The sequence below is a fragment of the Thunnus albacares genome, chromosome 22, assembly GCF_914725855.1.
Source record: "Thunnus albacares chromosome 22, fThuAlb1.1, whole genome shotgun sequence".
Classification (NCBI taxonomy): Eukaryota; Metazoa; Chordata; class Actinopteri; order Scombriformes; family Scombridae; genus Thunnus; species Thunnus albacares.
Genome location: NC_058127.1, coordinates 21,083,891 through 21,098,585, shown reverse-complemented (window position 1 = coordinate 21,098,585; position 14,695 = coordinate 21,083,891). Strand labels below are relative to the sequence as shown.

At 38.8% G+C, this 14,695-nt stretch overlaps 3 protein-coding genes across 3 annotated transcripts; all 3 read right to left on the bottom strand.

The window, feature by feature from the left end:
• Positions 1-1,532: 1,532 nt before the first annotated feature.
• LOC122974501 (placenta-specific gene 8 protein-like) lies at positions 1,533-2,608 on the bottom strand. Its single transcript, XM_044342539.1, has 3 exons — positions 2,488-2,608; positions 1,929-2,113; positions 1,533-1,839 (listed from the first exon to the last, which is right to left on the bottom strand). The coding sequence occupies exons 1-3, from the start codon at positions 2,606-2,608 to the stop codon at positions 1,618-1,620; spliced, it is 528 nt and encodes a 175-aa protein (XP_044198474.1). The 3' UTR covers positions 1,533-1,617.
• Positions 2,609-3,116: 508 nt separating this feature from the next.
• LOC122973787 (cornifelin homolog B-like) lies at positions 3,117-7,197 on the bottom strand. The gene is made up of 4 exons (XM_044341524.1): positions 5,657-7,197; positions 4,815-4,931; positions 4,230-4,384; positions 3,117-3,774 (listed from the first exon to the last, which is right to left on the bottom strand). The coding sequence occupies exons 2-4, from the start codon at positions 4,918-4,920 to the stop codon at positions 3,655-3,657; spliced, it is 381 nt and encodes a 126-aa protein (XP_044197459.1). The 5' UTR covers positions 4,921-4,931; positions 5,657-7,197; the 3' UTR covers positions 3,117-3,654.
• A 307-nt stretch (positions 7,198-7,504) lies between these two features.
• On the bottom strand, positions 7,505-13,767 carry LOC122973841 (placenta-specific gene 8 protein-like). Its single transcript, XM_044341612.1, has 4 exons — positions 13,569-13,767; positions 12,032-12,152; positions 11,699-11,853; positions 7,505-8,538 (listed from the first exon to the last, which is right to left on the bottom strand). The coding sequence occupies exons 2-4, from the start codon at positions 12,144-12,146 to the stop codon at positions 8,377-8,379; spliced, it is 432 nt and encodes a 143-aa protein (XP_044197547.1). The 5' UTR covers positions 12,147-12,152; positions 13,569-13,767; the 3' UTR covers positions 7,505-8,376.
• Between the last annotated feature and the right edge of the window lie 928 nt (positions 13,768-14,695).

Sequence of the window (14,695 nt, the reverse complement as noted above, 5' to 3'; positions counted from 1 at the left end):
GGAGTTATATAAACCTGAGCCAGGGAACAACAGTCAGCTTGAGGTAACAGCAGAGATGAAGATATGCCGCTTGTGGCTTGCGTGACTCAAGAATTTACAAGGAACATGTATACGTATGTTTACAAAAGTGACATAGTTGAAAAAGACTGATGCAGCCCATTAAGTTGCAAATAAATGCATGTAAGGTAGATTTATTTTGCTTGCATCTTTGCTGCTTTGCTACGCAGTTTGATAAGAGTAACCTGTGCAAAGAGTTTTGTGACTGTGCAGCTCAGGGCCTGTATGTATCAAAGTACAGTATATATTACTATATGTATTTAGTTACATTTAAGAATGCCTTAAAGAGGAAACTTTTTGGAGTTTTCTGGCTAAAAGTAAGAAAATAAGATACTGTTATCAAGCAGCTTGCTCCCACTGCAGCAAATTGGAGCAGTAACCTCAAAGAAGCTCTTAACCATCCATATGATTAATCACATGTGTGCTCAGCGCAGGAATAGCCAATCAGAGACAAGGGATTCATCTACGTCTGTCCAACTCTTCATTCTTCACAAAATCCTTATGTGTTACTGTGCAGAAGCTGTGCAGTGTGATTTTATTTGTCTTTATCTTAAATATCAATGGCAGAAACAAGTGGCCCACTATATAAATAGGGAATGAATTATAGGACCCTGGCGGAAATGAAAACAAAAAGAAAACCAAACTGAAGCAGGAAGGAAAGTCTGCTACTGGTAGAGGGGGTACTTAAGAGAAAATCTATCATAAAGGGTATCAAGTAATACCTTAATAAGTTCTTACAAAACATATGCACAGAGAAAGAGATTGCAAACAAAATCAATGCCAGTTTTATTTTGTCATTTACCCTAAGGAACTCAAAAAAGTGTAACATCCAATCAAAGGTTAATTTCATACAGGAAAGCAGCAGCTGTAACTGGTAAGCTAAAACTACTATTCTGAACTGAATATATTGCTCTAGATAATTTATCATTTATTGTTTATCATGAGTAATGCTATACAGTCATTCCAAAAATGTCTAAGAAGATGCATATGAGCATTTTCAACCCACGGCTGTAGTTATAGCACAGAGGGGGAAACAGCTAGCCTGGCTCTGTCCAACCATAACAAAACCCACCTACCAGCACTACTCACTAATTAACACGTTATATCTTGTTTGTTTAATCTGAACAATAATCTAAGTGTAAAAATGACAATTCGCAGGTTTATGATGGGTCATATGCTGGACTATGTCTTGGCTGGGACCAGTTGCAAGGCAATGTGCAGAGAGTACAGGAAGATACTGCACCCGGTTACATACTCTCAGCGAGAAGTATGAAAGGCATCACAGTTTTATGACAGTCAGAGCAGTCAATAAAAATTAATCATGATATAAATGTTATTATGAAGATTATGATTGACATAATGTGATGTAAAGCAATTTACAGAAACACATATTTATTTGTAAAGGCATAATAAAACAGTACAAATTTGCCTTTAGCCTTCTTCTTAAAAATATAATGCTATTAGGTTCCCCAGAGTGTCATAAATTAACAAAGCATATTAAATTCTTTTTTTGACATTCATATGCTATAAACCGCTTCTACTTTGGAGAAAATCATAGGTTTACATGGAAGTTAGAACAGCCTGAGGAGCAGCTGAGATCATAGGCTGAGAAGTGATGACCCCCGGCTGGGTGGTCATCATATATTGCTGGGCACCCATGATCCCTGGCTGGGCGTTGATGATGGTGTGCGTCTGCTTGCGTCTCTTGATCTCTCTGGCCACCTGGCACCAGGAGCACACGTTGCAGAAAGTGGCATATACGCAGTCAGCTGTCATGTCACCCTGATCAGGCACAAAAAAAGATTAATACAAGCTTTCTGAAACTGTTGACCAAATAGGGCTTTCTGGCTCTTCTTTTTGTCTATATTTACCTGTATTCCATAGCGGTTACGCACAGCAACCCTCAAGGACATAGAAATAGGTGGAATGCATGTTGGGATGCACGCCATCTGTGTGCTGGTCCATAGCATATCCAGCAGGGGGAGACAGAAACACTCCCCAAACTCAGAGGTGGTTTTGCAGGCAAAGCAAGGAAAGCACCAGTAAGCAAAGCAACCTGATGAGGAAAAGATAAGAGATAACAGGCAGTAAAAGGCTTTATGTCAAGACGCAGTCAGAGGGTCTTTATCATGGGAAGGTTCAAAATAGCCCTGGCAGTTTCATAAAAAGTTTCAGATTTCAGATAAGCACATTCTAAGTTGAGACTTTGGTCGAACACGTTGTTTGTTCCTTACTATGTGAAAATGGAATAAAGTTGCTGAAGTAGCCAGTCTGAGTTTTTCAAGCGGTTTGCAGTTTTTATTCCCTATGGATATGGGTTTGCAGTATTCTTCACATCGAAAGCCCTTAACATTCAAATGCCACTTTGACAATAATTGTAAGTTTCAGTGGAAGGAAAACATGTGACACGCTAAAGGGAAGCAGACTTACAGACATTTAAATCATCGAAGCAGTCACAGATGCCAGTGCTCCACTGGTTGGAGTGGACAGCGATCAGAGTCGGAGGCTGAGGTTGAGGCTGCTGGTTGTTGATGAACACATTCGTTGCCATGGTGATCACTCAAATAAGGAAGGCCTGAGAATAAAAACAATCACAACTTTTTCTCTTTTTTTTTTCTCATGGGGGTCTTTCTATGTTGCACCTTTTCAAAGTTGACCTGCAGCCCAAATGTCTGAACAAAGCTCCCGGGACGCTCGCTGGTTCAGAAGCTTTCCTTCCTTCAATTGTTCTGCGTCATGATATGGGTCATTTAAATCCCCATGACAGTGTTCACACCATTAACTCACACGCTCTGTGTGCACTATCACATGGTGACAGCTGTTTACTATTAATCAAAACACATTTTTGCAGGAATTTCACTGGAGCCTGAAGTTACTGATAATGTAAATGTCTCAGCAGTTGAGCTTCCTTGCATGCATAGTCCAGTAGCCAACTATTCGGTTTTCTTTGCAATCCTTTTTTTTTTAATTTAAATTTGATAATCACTCACCTGATGTTGATGTGTGCCTCTCTGTGAACACAGGTTGGATTTCAATGGAGCAAGAAGTGGCATTTAGCACATCAAGGGAGGATTTAGCAGATTTGCATGTGTAGTTTGCATAGGACTGAGATCACTGAGATTCATTTGATCAACTTAACAAGGACAGGCTTTGATCTATACAAATTTTATTGTACCGTTCAAGAGGACTCACATAGTTATAAATATGAAAAATTTGAATGTAAATGGATGTGAATCGCTCTAGCCATTAAAACAAACAGAATTCATGAATGTAAATGCAAATGGCAATTACAACAATAGGATAAAAGTTTATAAAGCATCAGAAAAAGAATACGTAATGAAAATTATGGATGTCACAGAGGCTGAATGTCTGCTCACAGTATCTCTTGCTTTATTTGATGATACATTCTCTATGTAACCCTCATGTGTTGATCTGTAATCAGCTGTTCAGTGACATTCCTCAGAGGCAGAAATCAGTATCTCTCTCATTTCCGAGTAGCATGAAAGCACTGGTCCTGGCGAGGAAAAGAAGTCCATGGTGGTGATGACGTTTGTTTCAGTAATAATGATGCACTGATGAATTCAGCCTTTGTTCTTATCAGGCAGCCATGTTAACGAAGGTAATGGGATTCATTCTTGTTTTGATTTCTCTTGCTATTTGACACCAGGTGCAGGGCCCGCAGAAGCAAGCATACACGCAGTCATTACAAACTGTACCCTGTGAAGACAGAGGGTGAGAGGTTAAACATACATGAATCAAACAGTAATGGGATAAAACAAAGTCATCCAGCTTGTTCACACTTACAAATACTTGTTTACAATGTGCAATACAGATTTATTTGCATAAATGTTGCTGATATTTCTGCCACAATCAGTAATCATTGTTAGATTCCACCTAAACAAATCAGCTGGACCAAAGGAACACTGTGTACTGCAACCCTCTTTAATGACCCTACTACATGAATTACTGGATGTTGTCTAGGAACGTAAACATAAACAGGTTTAAGACTGATTAGAGATCAGATAAACCCTGACTGTGACACTGACTTTTATGCTGGTAAACACTATGCTAGTATTGACACAGGTGAAGTGCATTTTATTTACATCTGGTCCAACACCAAAAAGCCTCAGTAATGGCACACAGCTTAACAGTTTTTATTTATGTATTTTTACCTCAATGCCATATCGCTGGCGTACTGACACCCTGAGGGCTGTGGTCATTGGTGGGATGACTCCAAAAGCGTCCAGCAGAGGTAAACATAGACACTCCCCGGCCTCACGCGATGTCTTACAGGTGAAGCATGGAAGGCACCAAAAGGCAAAGCAACCTAAAAAATATTTATGACATAAGAATGTGCTCATTTGAGAGATCATGTCCAAATATCCCTTCTTGAACATTTAAGCCTTCTAACGCATTGCTGTAGTGCCCATAAAAAGAGTAAACAAGTCAGAATATCAGCTTTGGGTTTCAGATTTGCAAGTGATGAAGTTACTTTCTTTAAGGTTAACTGTTAGTTTGCATTATCATATGGAGCATCAAGAGTGGTAATGCATAACAAAGCCCACATACTTCACTACACCTACAGATCTCCAATCTGCCGCCTGTTGGCATTCCTATGAACCCAGATCAGTCTGAATGATCAGTGTGGTTTCAGTTCTATGCATGTGACAAGGATTAGATTATGGGTGCTTGTCTCAACATGTGTCCTGAAAATTGTAACTTAGTTAAGAATCAACATAAAAAAGTAGTTCACTTACACTGGGGCGGGTCATCAAAGCAGTCACAGATGCCAGAGGTCCATTGGTTGGATACAGTATTCATGATGAAAGGCCGGGGTTGGGTCACAACCATATTTTCAGACATGGCAACAGCTTCTGAAGGTAACATATAGATAACATAAAATATAAAACTGCTGAAAACCGTATATGTGAGCAATATGAGTCCTGATGGGGGACATATCATGCTTTTTGTGATTTTCTGTCATTTATGTACTGTTATGATGTCTATGTTAAACATAGTCAAGGGTCCAAAACTTGGGGTGAACATATCTCCCTGAAAGCCAAAAACCAGGGATGTCATTGCACAACCCTCAGTTGGGAGCAAGATCAAAGTCAGCACCAAATTTGTCATATTTGGGTCAGTGCCAGATTTTAAATCCTAGTGATGTCATAAATTCAAGGCCTCAAGGCAGTTTTTCAGTTTCTTGCATTAAGAGTGATGCATGTTCAGGCAACTTTACTACACTGCCCTGGGCCATGAAAATTGCATATCTGTTATTAAGTAAAAACCTCTTATCTCCAAGAAAAAAAAGGCTTGATGGTAGGAGGACAGGTCTGGAGATAAGAGTTAATCTACCTTTGTTTTTGAAGAGTTTCAGAATTTATTATGATATAATATAGTTATTGTATGAGGCAATCCTCCACCTTGAGTTAAAATGTGAAAGTCATCTAAATCCAATGCTCATAATAGAAATTAATGTTTCATCCATTTGAGTCAAACTGTATTTTTTCTCCTATCTCCTATGATAACAGTAGAAAATGTAAATTTAAATGCTGCCAATATGTCAGTATTCCCGTCTTGACTAGGTGGATTTTCTTACCTTATTGTTCTTCAAGGGAGAGGGAGCAGTGTTTTTTCAAATCTGCAAACCGGATGACTGTTGAGTTTGCAGGGCAACGGGGCATCTTATAGACACACTGGAGAGCAGTGAACGTGACAGGACAGCAGAGTCTGCATGTCACCAACTGGTCTGTCCAGTCTGACGTGTGTCAACACCTCTGAAAATCAGACATGAGGCTATCTGACCATCACAGATATTTTGAAGCTTCAGACGTCATCACACCCCATAACACACATTACCTCATATTTAAAGTTCACTAGTCTGTTCTTAGACAGCAGTATGTGATAAGAACAAAAGAGAATGTCTTGTACAGTATTCCTCCTCTCTGCCACAGTGACATGCAGCTCTATGGCTTTGTTTGAATGTTTCAAAGTTCTTTGTCACGTTCACTGAGAAGCTGTTGAATCTGCCATTTCCTTGAATTCACATCTACTCATTGTTTTCAGATTAGCATCGCAACATTTGAGGTGGTTGTTTTATTAGAATTAATTTCAGTTGAGACAGTCATGTCAAGATTTAACCATTTATTGTAACAAAATGCATTTTAGTTTGGTGGTGTGGCTCTTGTCATGTGATGCCTTGAGCTCATAAACTCCCTGGCAGAGCCTGAGATACACAACATTTGATGGACCTGACACATAAAAAAGAAACATTCAAAATTCAGAACAAAACTGAGTGCTATAGAAGGGGAGGCAGGGGTTATATGCAGACTGAATGGGTGGCAAAGGTTCATAAAGACTATTGAGAGAAGCAGGTTGTGGACATACATGATTGAAGGGTGTATGGAACATGTGTCTATAAACTGACTGCCTGCATGAATTCAAAAAAATTCAACACAAAATATTTGGATTTTTTTGTATATTAATGGTAGGGCCAATTCAAACTTGAAGACAGCTGAGGAGATGTTTGTAGGAAAAGCAATAATAGCAAAAGTTAAAATGTAGAACTTCTGGGTTATCATGGAGGATTACAACAGGAACATTTACAAATTTGCATAGTTGTTGCCAGTGTCACAAGTCAAATTGTCAATAGCTGTCAATGCTACGTCATTTTAATAATTCCTGGTTGTTGTTGTTTATCATAATCCTAAATGATGGACAAAACTATAACTAAACACTTACTTGAGTAATAAAAATGTTTCTTTTTAGGTAGCAGTGTGGGCAGGAATGGCAATGTCAGTTTGTCATTTGGTTGGTCCAGACAGAAATATCTCTATTGGAGAGATTGCCAAATGTTTTCTACAGACATCCATGGTCCCAAAAGGATTATTTTGGTGATCCCCTGACTTTTCCTCTAGCACCACCATTTTGGCCATTTTGGTTTTAAGTGAAATGTCTCAAGAACTACAGTGTTGGGTGAATTACCATAAAATTTAGTACAGAAATATATGATGTCCAAAATGGCTTAAAGCTGGAGTGCGGGACTTTTGTCTCCCCCTTCTGGCAGTGAGAGTAATTACAAAAACACTGTCAACTTGTGCTTATGTCATAGGCACTGCCGTAGCCTATGCCACTGCGACTGTTGTGGCTGTAAAACGGTGGATAAATTGTTTTGAGCGTCACACAACCCCCACGAAATGATTCATTCCACTATCAGAATTTGATCTATTGGGTCCAATAACATTTGGAAAGGCTGAAGGAGCCACACAATTAAATTATTTTATCCTCATTCAAGTTAGCAGAGAGCTAACTGGAAGTTAGCCAGCTTGGCCGGTGGAAGTCTCTGGGTGTGCAACAGCCAGAGTGGGAATGTCCTGCCCAGCATGAGATTTAAAAACTCTGTATGCTGTGAAATACAGAGAGATTGATTTGGCAGTGATAGACTTAATCAGCATTGTGTGAACTCATTTGGCAAGGGTTTTTCAATGTAATTAATGTTTCATTTATATGTAAAAGTTCAGCACTGTAGGTTTAAACTACTGGCATTCCCATCAGCCTCAGATTGATAGCATTTAGCTGCTGTGCTTAAATACAGTCTCACAGAGCTGCTAGTATGGCTGTAGACTATATGAAGATCCATGAAATCAGCCAAAATAGTTTGTGGTGTATTATTTATTATTTCCCTGCAAATCATGCAAAGTGTTAAAACAGTAAAACTACAGTAAAATCAGTTACTAAGCTATTGCTATGAGATTCGGTGAGCAACCTTTGATTTGGCCACTGAATGTGGAAGTGAATGCTCTATTTGTCCTCATTAATTGATAATTCTTCATAAAATAAGAAAACTAAACTTACTAAGACAGACTTTGGGAGTAATGTGACATTTGGTTTCCATACATTCAGGAAAAGTTTACACTATCATTTTGAAAAGTGGCATGTGCAGTTCTCTTGCTTTACCTTGTTGACAATGTCAAACTCATATTTTGAAATGCAGGTTTTATCGTCTTTGTGTATTGTTTTTTAAAGTATTCTTACTAAAGGCATCATCAGTGGTACTTTTCCATTCTCCCAAAGGAAATATACCAATCAGTGACTTAAAATTGCATGCAAAGTTCCCCCTGCTTTAACATTTGATTCACTTTTGTGCTGCTTTTCAGCACAGACTTAACTTTTCTTTCTGTGAGACACATTGTGTCCCCGCTGAAATCTCTGAGGTAACAAGGAGTGGCGGCAGACCGGAGGAAATGTGATTAAATCAACTCCTGTACCCTGCAGGGACAGGCAGCAGCGGAGGCCAGATGAAAGAAATGTTGGACATGTCTAGATCAAGTGCGCCCCCTGCAGGGAGGTTAGGGCAGTGTATCTGGCTGAGGAGGAGGAGGAGGCGTGGGATGCTGCTCTTCTCTTCAGCTCTCTGGAGATCTGGAGCCAAGATAGCGGGTAGCAGCAGCATCCGTACAGGCAGTCGCTCCAAACACTCCCCTGTAAGACACAGAGAGGACTGAACACAGGTGGGAGGTGCGAACAAAAGGTGAACATTTACATTTAGGTGCAAAAAAGACATGTTTGATGATATACAATGCAGCAGTTCAGCACTTCATGTACCTGTGGTCCTCTGTTATGAGTGTATACTCACATCTTTTGTAAATAACAGTATTACTTATAGTTAGTTAGACTCTTGTCTGGTGGTAAAATCTATAGTTTTACCACATTCCTTTTTGATAAATGTAAGACAAACAAACAAGTGTTACAGAGGACCAAATTTAGTAAATACACCAATAATAATGAACAAAAAAGAGTAATGTATAGTAATGAAAGGCTGCTTGTAGTCTTTACTCTTAGCAACAGCAACCAGGATAAAGGCCTTGTCAGTAATGTCAAGATGGAAATGTTGGTGGGTGAGATATGAAAAATCAATAAAGTCTGAGAAACACAAGAAGGCCAATCCTTATTGTTCCATGTGCAGCCTGTGCATGTGATTTCTCCTTCAGGATACTGAGTCAGCGCTGCAACTTAGAGCCCAATAAGCTTTGATTACTGCAGTACTGTTAGCTTCATCACTGTCAAGTCAAAACATTATACTTAGACATCAACATCTCAAAAGAAAAATCAAAACTTTAATTCTAACTTGACCATTATGCATTGAGTTTACTTTACCAACAGGATATTTATGAAAAATACATATATTAATACCAACTAACATTTACACTCTCTTTGGTGAGCAGCACACTCAACACGCTGTCTCTCTCCTGTGCCTTCTGCCTCCCTTATTTACTGTGGGAGGGTGACATTAACAACTAAAATTATCACACCGCCCCCAAACATCATTACAGGTCTGAGGATGTGAATACAACACGCAACTTTCTGATGTAGAGTTTGTATGCAGATACAACTATATCATAATATACATAATCAAATGAGAATATAGCATCTGAACTACTTGTTTGCATTGATATGTTTGAATAATTTGTTGGTTTATTTAGTGTATTAAGACGCCCTGACAGCTGCTACATGGACAAGTACACAGTTACACTGTGCAAATTTAGAAGATGCAAAGCTATCGATACAATAACAGACAAATAAGAATGAAAAATGTGCATAATTATGAGCATGCAAGACCAAAAACAGCAAGTTTATTGTGATAAAGAAAAGAAAATGTGGTGGTATACACATAAACACAGTTTACACACAAATATTGGTAGATATCCAAATGAGGTTGGTGTAATCTATAGTTATATCCTAATGATACATGCTGTTACAGCATTATCTCCCTCCCCCTGTAAGTACTTCTCTTGCTTTACAAACAACCTACATGCTGAGACTTGTTTTCATAAGAACTTCTGGCACCTTCCTAGCTCGTGCTCTGCAGTATTGACAGCGATCCACAGCCCACTCCACCTCCAGAGAAGCCAACATTACCAACCACCTCCTTCTGGGATGGCAGCTCTCCAGCTCCTGCCTGCCTGGCCTCCAACCACTCCCACCTCCAGCCTTATCTCTGATTCTCTTCACTGTCCCAGAAACGACAAAGGCTCGGCTTATCCAAAATCAAACTCACAACTTGGCCTGGCATGTGCCTGTTTGCATGTGGAACAACTGTTTCGAGCTATGGGCGCTGATCAGTGATGGAGACCTGATGTCTATCAGGATGTGGGGGTCATGCAGGCAGGTGTATGAGTGTTCAATGTGGACAAACAGCACAGCAGTGAAGCAGTGGGTGGGTATCCTGAGCAGCTTGCTGTATCTTAAAAGCACTAACAGTATGTTGTTTATTAATTAAATTATTTATAACTCTAGTGCAGATTTAATAAATGTGTCCTGCATTCTCAGCATAAGATTCTTCTGATGTCACTATATAGACTAAACCATTGTTTGCATTGCATAATAAAGTAATAACTGTGTCATTAGGCACACGTACTTAATTTTGCCGCTATTTCCCATGTGTGCTTTTATTGTGTTTCATCACTGAACCGTCTCCATCTCCTCAGCAGTAATCATAATTATTCAAAGCACCAGCAGCTCTGCGTAATTGAGCCGGGGATACAGTGTGGTATGAGCGAAAGCAATCAGCTGCATTGTTCAAGGCAGTATTTATCACAACATCACAACAACAGGGGCCACTCCACTTGAATGAAAGAATTTAATCGTTACTTGTGAGAGTGAAAGTTAACTCTCACATTCCCACGCGAACGAGGAAAACATCTTAAAAGCTGCATGAGCAAAGCTGTCAAGTTAGCTGTCAAATGTTAAGTATAGCGGTCAAAGCTGTTGAACCAGTTATGGCAATTGCAGTGTCGCGCAACCTGTTGAAATGTTATCAGTCCATTAGCTTTGTTTGAGCACAGTCAGGTCTTTCAGTGTTTGGCATTGCTAATGTTTCCCATGGGATTCAATTAATGATAAAATAATGGAAGTCAGTGGAAGACAAATTGTTATTTTTTCCAAAGCACATGAGTCTTTGCAAAGACATATTGTCCTCTTAATTTAGGCAAAGTGCTGTGAGTCTATCAAATGTTTTATATGAAAGGATGAGGCTGGCGTTATTCTATGTTTTGTATTGTCAGCAAATCCAATTAAAAGACCAAAACCAACAATTAATTAGTCTCATAATATTTTTGCCCTTTGCTACCCTGTTGGTAGCGTTCAGCCCCAAGCCTGTTTGTTCTTACTGAAGAAGTAAACCTTTAAAAATGGGTCACAAATATGTAGTTTGAGTTTTTAATAAAGACTCAGGGATTTCCTAAAACAGTTGGGCACTGTAGGTTTTTGCAAATGTTACTTAAACAGGAGTAATTAGTGAATTTGTTGGGAACTATTTTTCAGTGAATGAATACACTTTCTCTGCACAAGTGAGTACTTACGATACCAGGACCAGAAGTCAAGTTGAACTACGGGTGCAATGTTTATTACAGTGAAGGAACATATCACTCAGTGCCCAGTTTTTCCTTTAATTTGTCACCCATGTCTTTCCCACTTACCCTGTATGTTGTTAGTAGTACACTTTTCTTCCATTGGAACTATTTTTGACTCAAGAAATAAGTTTTAAATTAAAGATGAAAGGTAACAGACAGTTGAGGAGTAAATGAAGCAACTAGTGATATATTTTAGATTTTTTCTTTCATACTCTTGTATGCTGTATTACCTGTATGCCGTATCGTTCCCTGACAGAAGCCCTCATGGCTAATGAAGCTGGAGGTACACAGCCGATACAGTCCAGCAGAGGCAGGCAGGGACATGCACCCACCGCATTGGTCACCTTACAGGTAAACACTGGGAGGCAGCACAGGGCAAAGCAGCCTGCACACACATACAGGGTCAAGTCACAATACACAAAAAGATGACAATTGATGTTTTTCTTTGTTTGTTTGTTTTACAACAGTCCAACATTTCAGGAAATGCACTTAAGCTGTAATTGAGCACAGATGGTCAAATGTACTTTAAATCCACACTGAATGGTTCATATTTGGACACTTACAGTCTCCTATGTCTTTATAGCATTCACACAGGCCAGTGCTCCATTGCCCTGCATCTTGAACCCTGCTTTGCGGCTGGACCTGGACCACCTGTCGGGACATGGCTGAGCTGCTCATCCACGACTGTAAAAAAGAGGTGGGGACTGTTGTAGTCAGAAGATATGGGTCACAGCCAGACTATAACTCCAAGAACATTCATTGTTTTTTCTAGATCTGATGTTCCTCATGTGTTTTGAGCAGAACATATTGTTTTTTCCATTTTGTACATACATACAGTATATACACAGTAAAGTCTCATAATCATTTTCATTAAATCAACTCATCTTTAATCATTCAACTTGTTGTGTTTAGATACATTCATCAGTTTTAAATCAGATCCATTTAAATGTCTAGTTATCACATTCAGAGCCATTTCATAAGTTATTATTGTGAGTTCAGATCTTGTCAATTCAAATGATGAGTTGACCAAACTTATCACTCAAAGTTCACTAATCATTCGTACACTGTATTTAGGATAAAATTCTGCAGAAAGCCTTCTTTCATTTCTGAAAAGTTAAAGCTACAATAATAAATATTTTGTTATAAACAATGGATCAAATGACTACATGTAATGTGAAAGTGGTGACTCATAGTGACTGAGCCACAGAGAATTATCAACAGCTCTGTTGCTGAATATTAGATATTGGACTTATTGACCAAGTGGATATAAAAAGACATAAAATGAATGCTAATGTTGCCCCCAAGTGACACCAAAAACAAAACAAACTAAAAAAAAAAAACTAAGCTACTGCAGCTTTAAATGATGGAGGCTTGTCTTTTTAGCAACCCTGTCTTGTACAAGCATGTTTTATTGAAAACATAATGGCTATGTTATGTTTTTTACCAACATATACTTTAAAAGTGAACATATTTGCAAAGCTTTCACTCAGTGTATTTAATTTGTTTTCCCTTTACAACTACATTGTTGTTTATATGGTGACCAGTATGGTAAAGCAATTCAAAGCAGTTGGTTAAGGTTATGGAAAGATTGTGATCTTGGCTTAATGGTTTAAGATGTCAAAACCACCATGACTACATGACAGGACACATCGACTTTTTAAATATTTAACCAAACAACGTCTTACCATAACCTATTATGGTGGCGTAAATCTGACAACACATGCAGCGCAACACACAAACCCTTATCTGAGATTAAACATTTACCCTCCTCCAAAATGTATTTGGCAAAGCAAATTAGTACATAAGCCTGTTTAGTAAGGCATAACATCAACATCTGAATTACAAACTTGCATCTAAGGGAAACTATGACTAAGGTGCTGATTACAGTTACAAAAATGTGTAATCCTGAGATAAACCAAAGCCAACATCCACCGGAAACCACTATCAGAAGGTGGTAGATTCCATTCAAACTTCCCCTTTCTCTGGTACATGCATGGCTGAGCCAGCCTGCTGTGCTTTAACAAATGATTTACCTTTTTAGGCAGCATGAAGTCCAGTTGAAAATATAACCAGCCTTGTTTTAAAGAACAGATGACTTACCTGTGTTTAGAGTTTTTCAGTTACCAAAATCCTTGGAAATCCATGTATTGGGCACACTTTTCTTCTACTGTGTTTGACTTTTACTCTCTTTATGCCTTCCTGCTTTGTCTTTCACATTTCCGTGTGCTCTTTGCATGACTGCAGTGTTTTGGTGTAAATATGAAACTGTCAGATAAGACAAGTAAACAAGGCAGACACCCAGTTCCCGTGACAGTTAACTCTGCTGACAACGATGTATTTGGAGTACTCATTGAGAGATTAGTTGATGTTTAAAAAGATGCCCAGACACCAGGAATTTCAGTCTAAGTATTTCCTTACAGTGGGATGGTCAATTCCACTTCATTCAGTAACTTTCACTTATTGCCCCTATGTAAAAGAAGATGTTTTGGTTTGAGTGTTACTCCACCGGACACTGATTTCTAACAGTTGAGTAAGAGACGTAAGAAATCACAAAATGTCATCACAGATCACTTTTATGAAACTTTTATCAAACCATTGACAGTAATAGGATTTCAGAGAGATCATTCTCAATGAGGCAGTGCAACATTAAAACAGTTTCTTCTAGGATATCTGATTTCTCATTGTTCAGTCAGAAGTGAGTTTAAGACAGATCAGGAAGGGCCCACAGTGAATCCTACCCTTATCAAGCAAAACCAGTCAACTCTTCCATAAGGGCTGTAGCTGACACATATGATCACACAGAAGATTAACAGAGGGGAAATTCATGGTTAGTTAAAAGTGTCACATCCACGTAAACATGTAAAACTTGATTATTTACAGTCACAGCTGACAATGACAATTTAATTTCTACAGTATACTGTATGTCAGAGGTGACAAAAAGGCTGAAAATGAAGGAAACTGGAAGGAAGGAATTTGCCACATTTAGCTGTTAATGTCTCGATTGAAGATATAATAAAAAGATCAAAAATAACTGACCGTAAGGTTTTCACAGTATAGATTTTACAACCATTCCAGGAAAGAAAGCTTTGAAGGAGCAAAGGAGTAAACTGAGAAGATCAATACCTTGCTCAGTTAGAGTGGTATTACTCTTCTCATTCAACTCTCGGCAAAAAAGCAAATAAACATATTTCCCAAAATTTCACACCATTCCTTCAGGCTTGATGGAG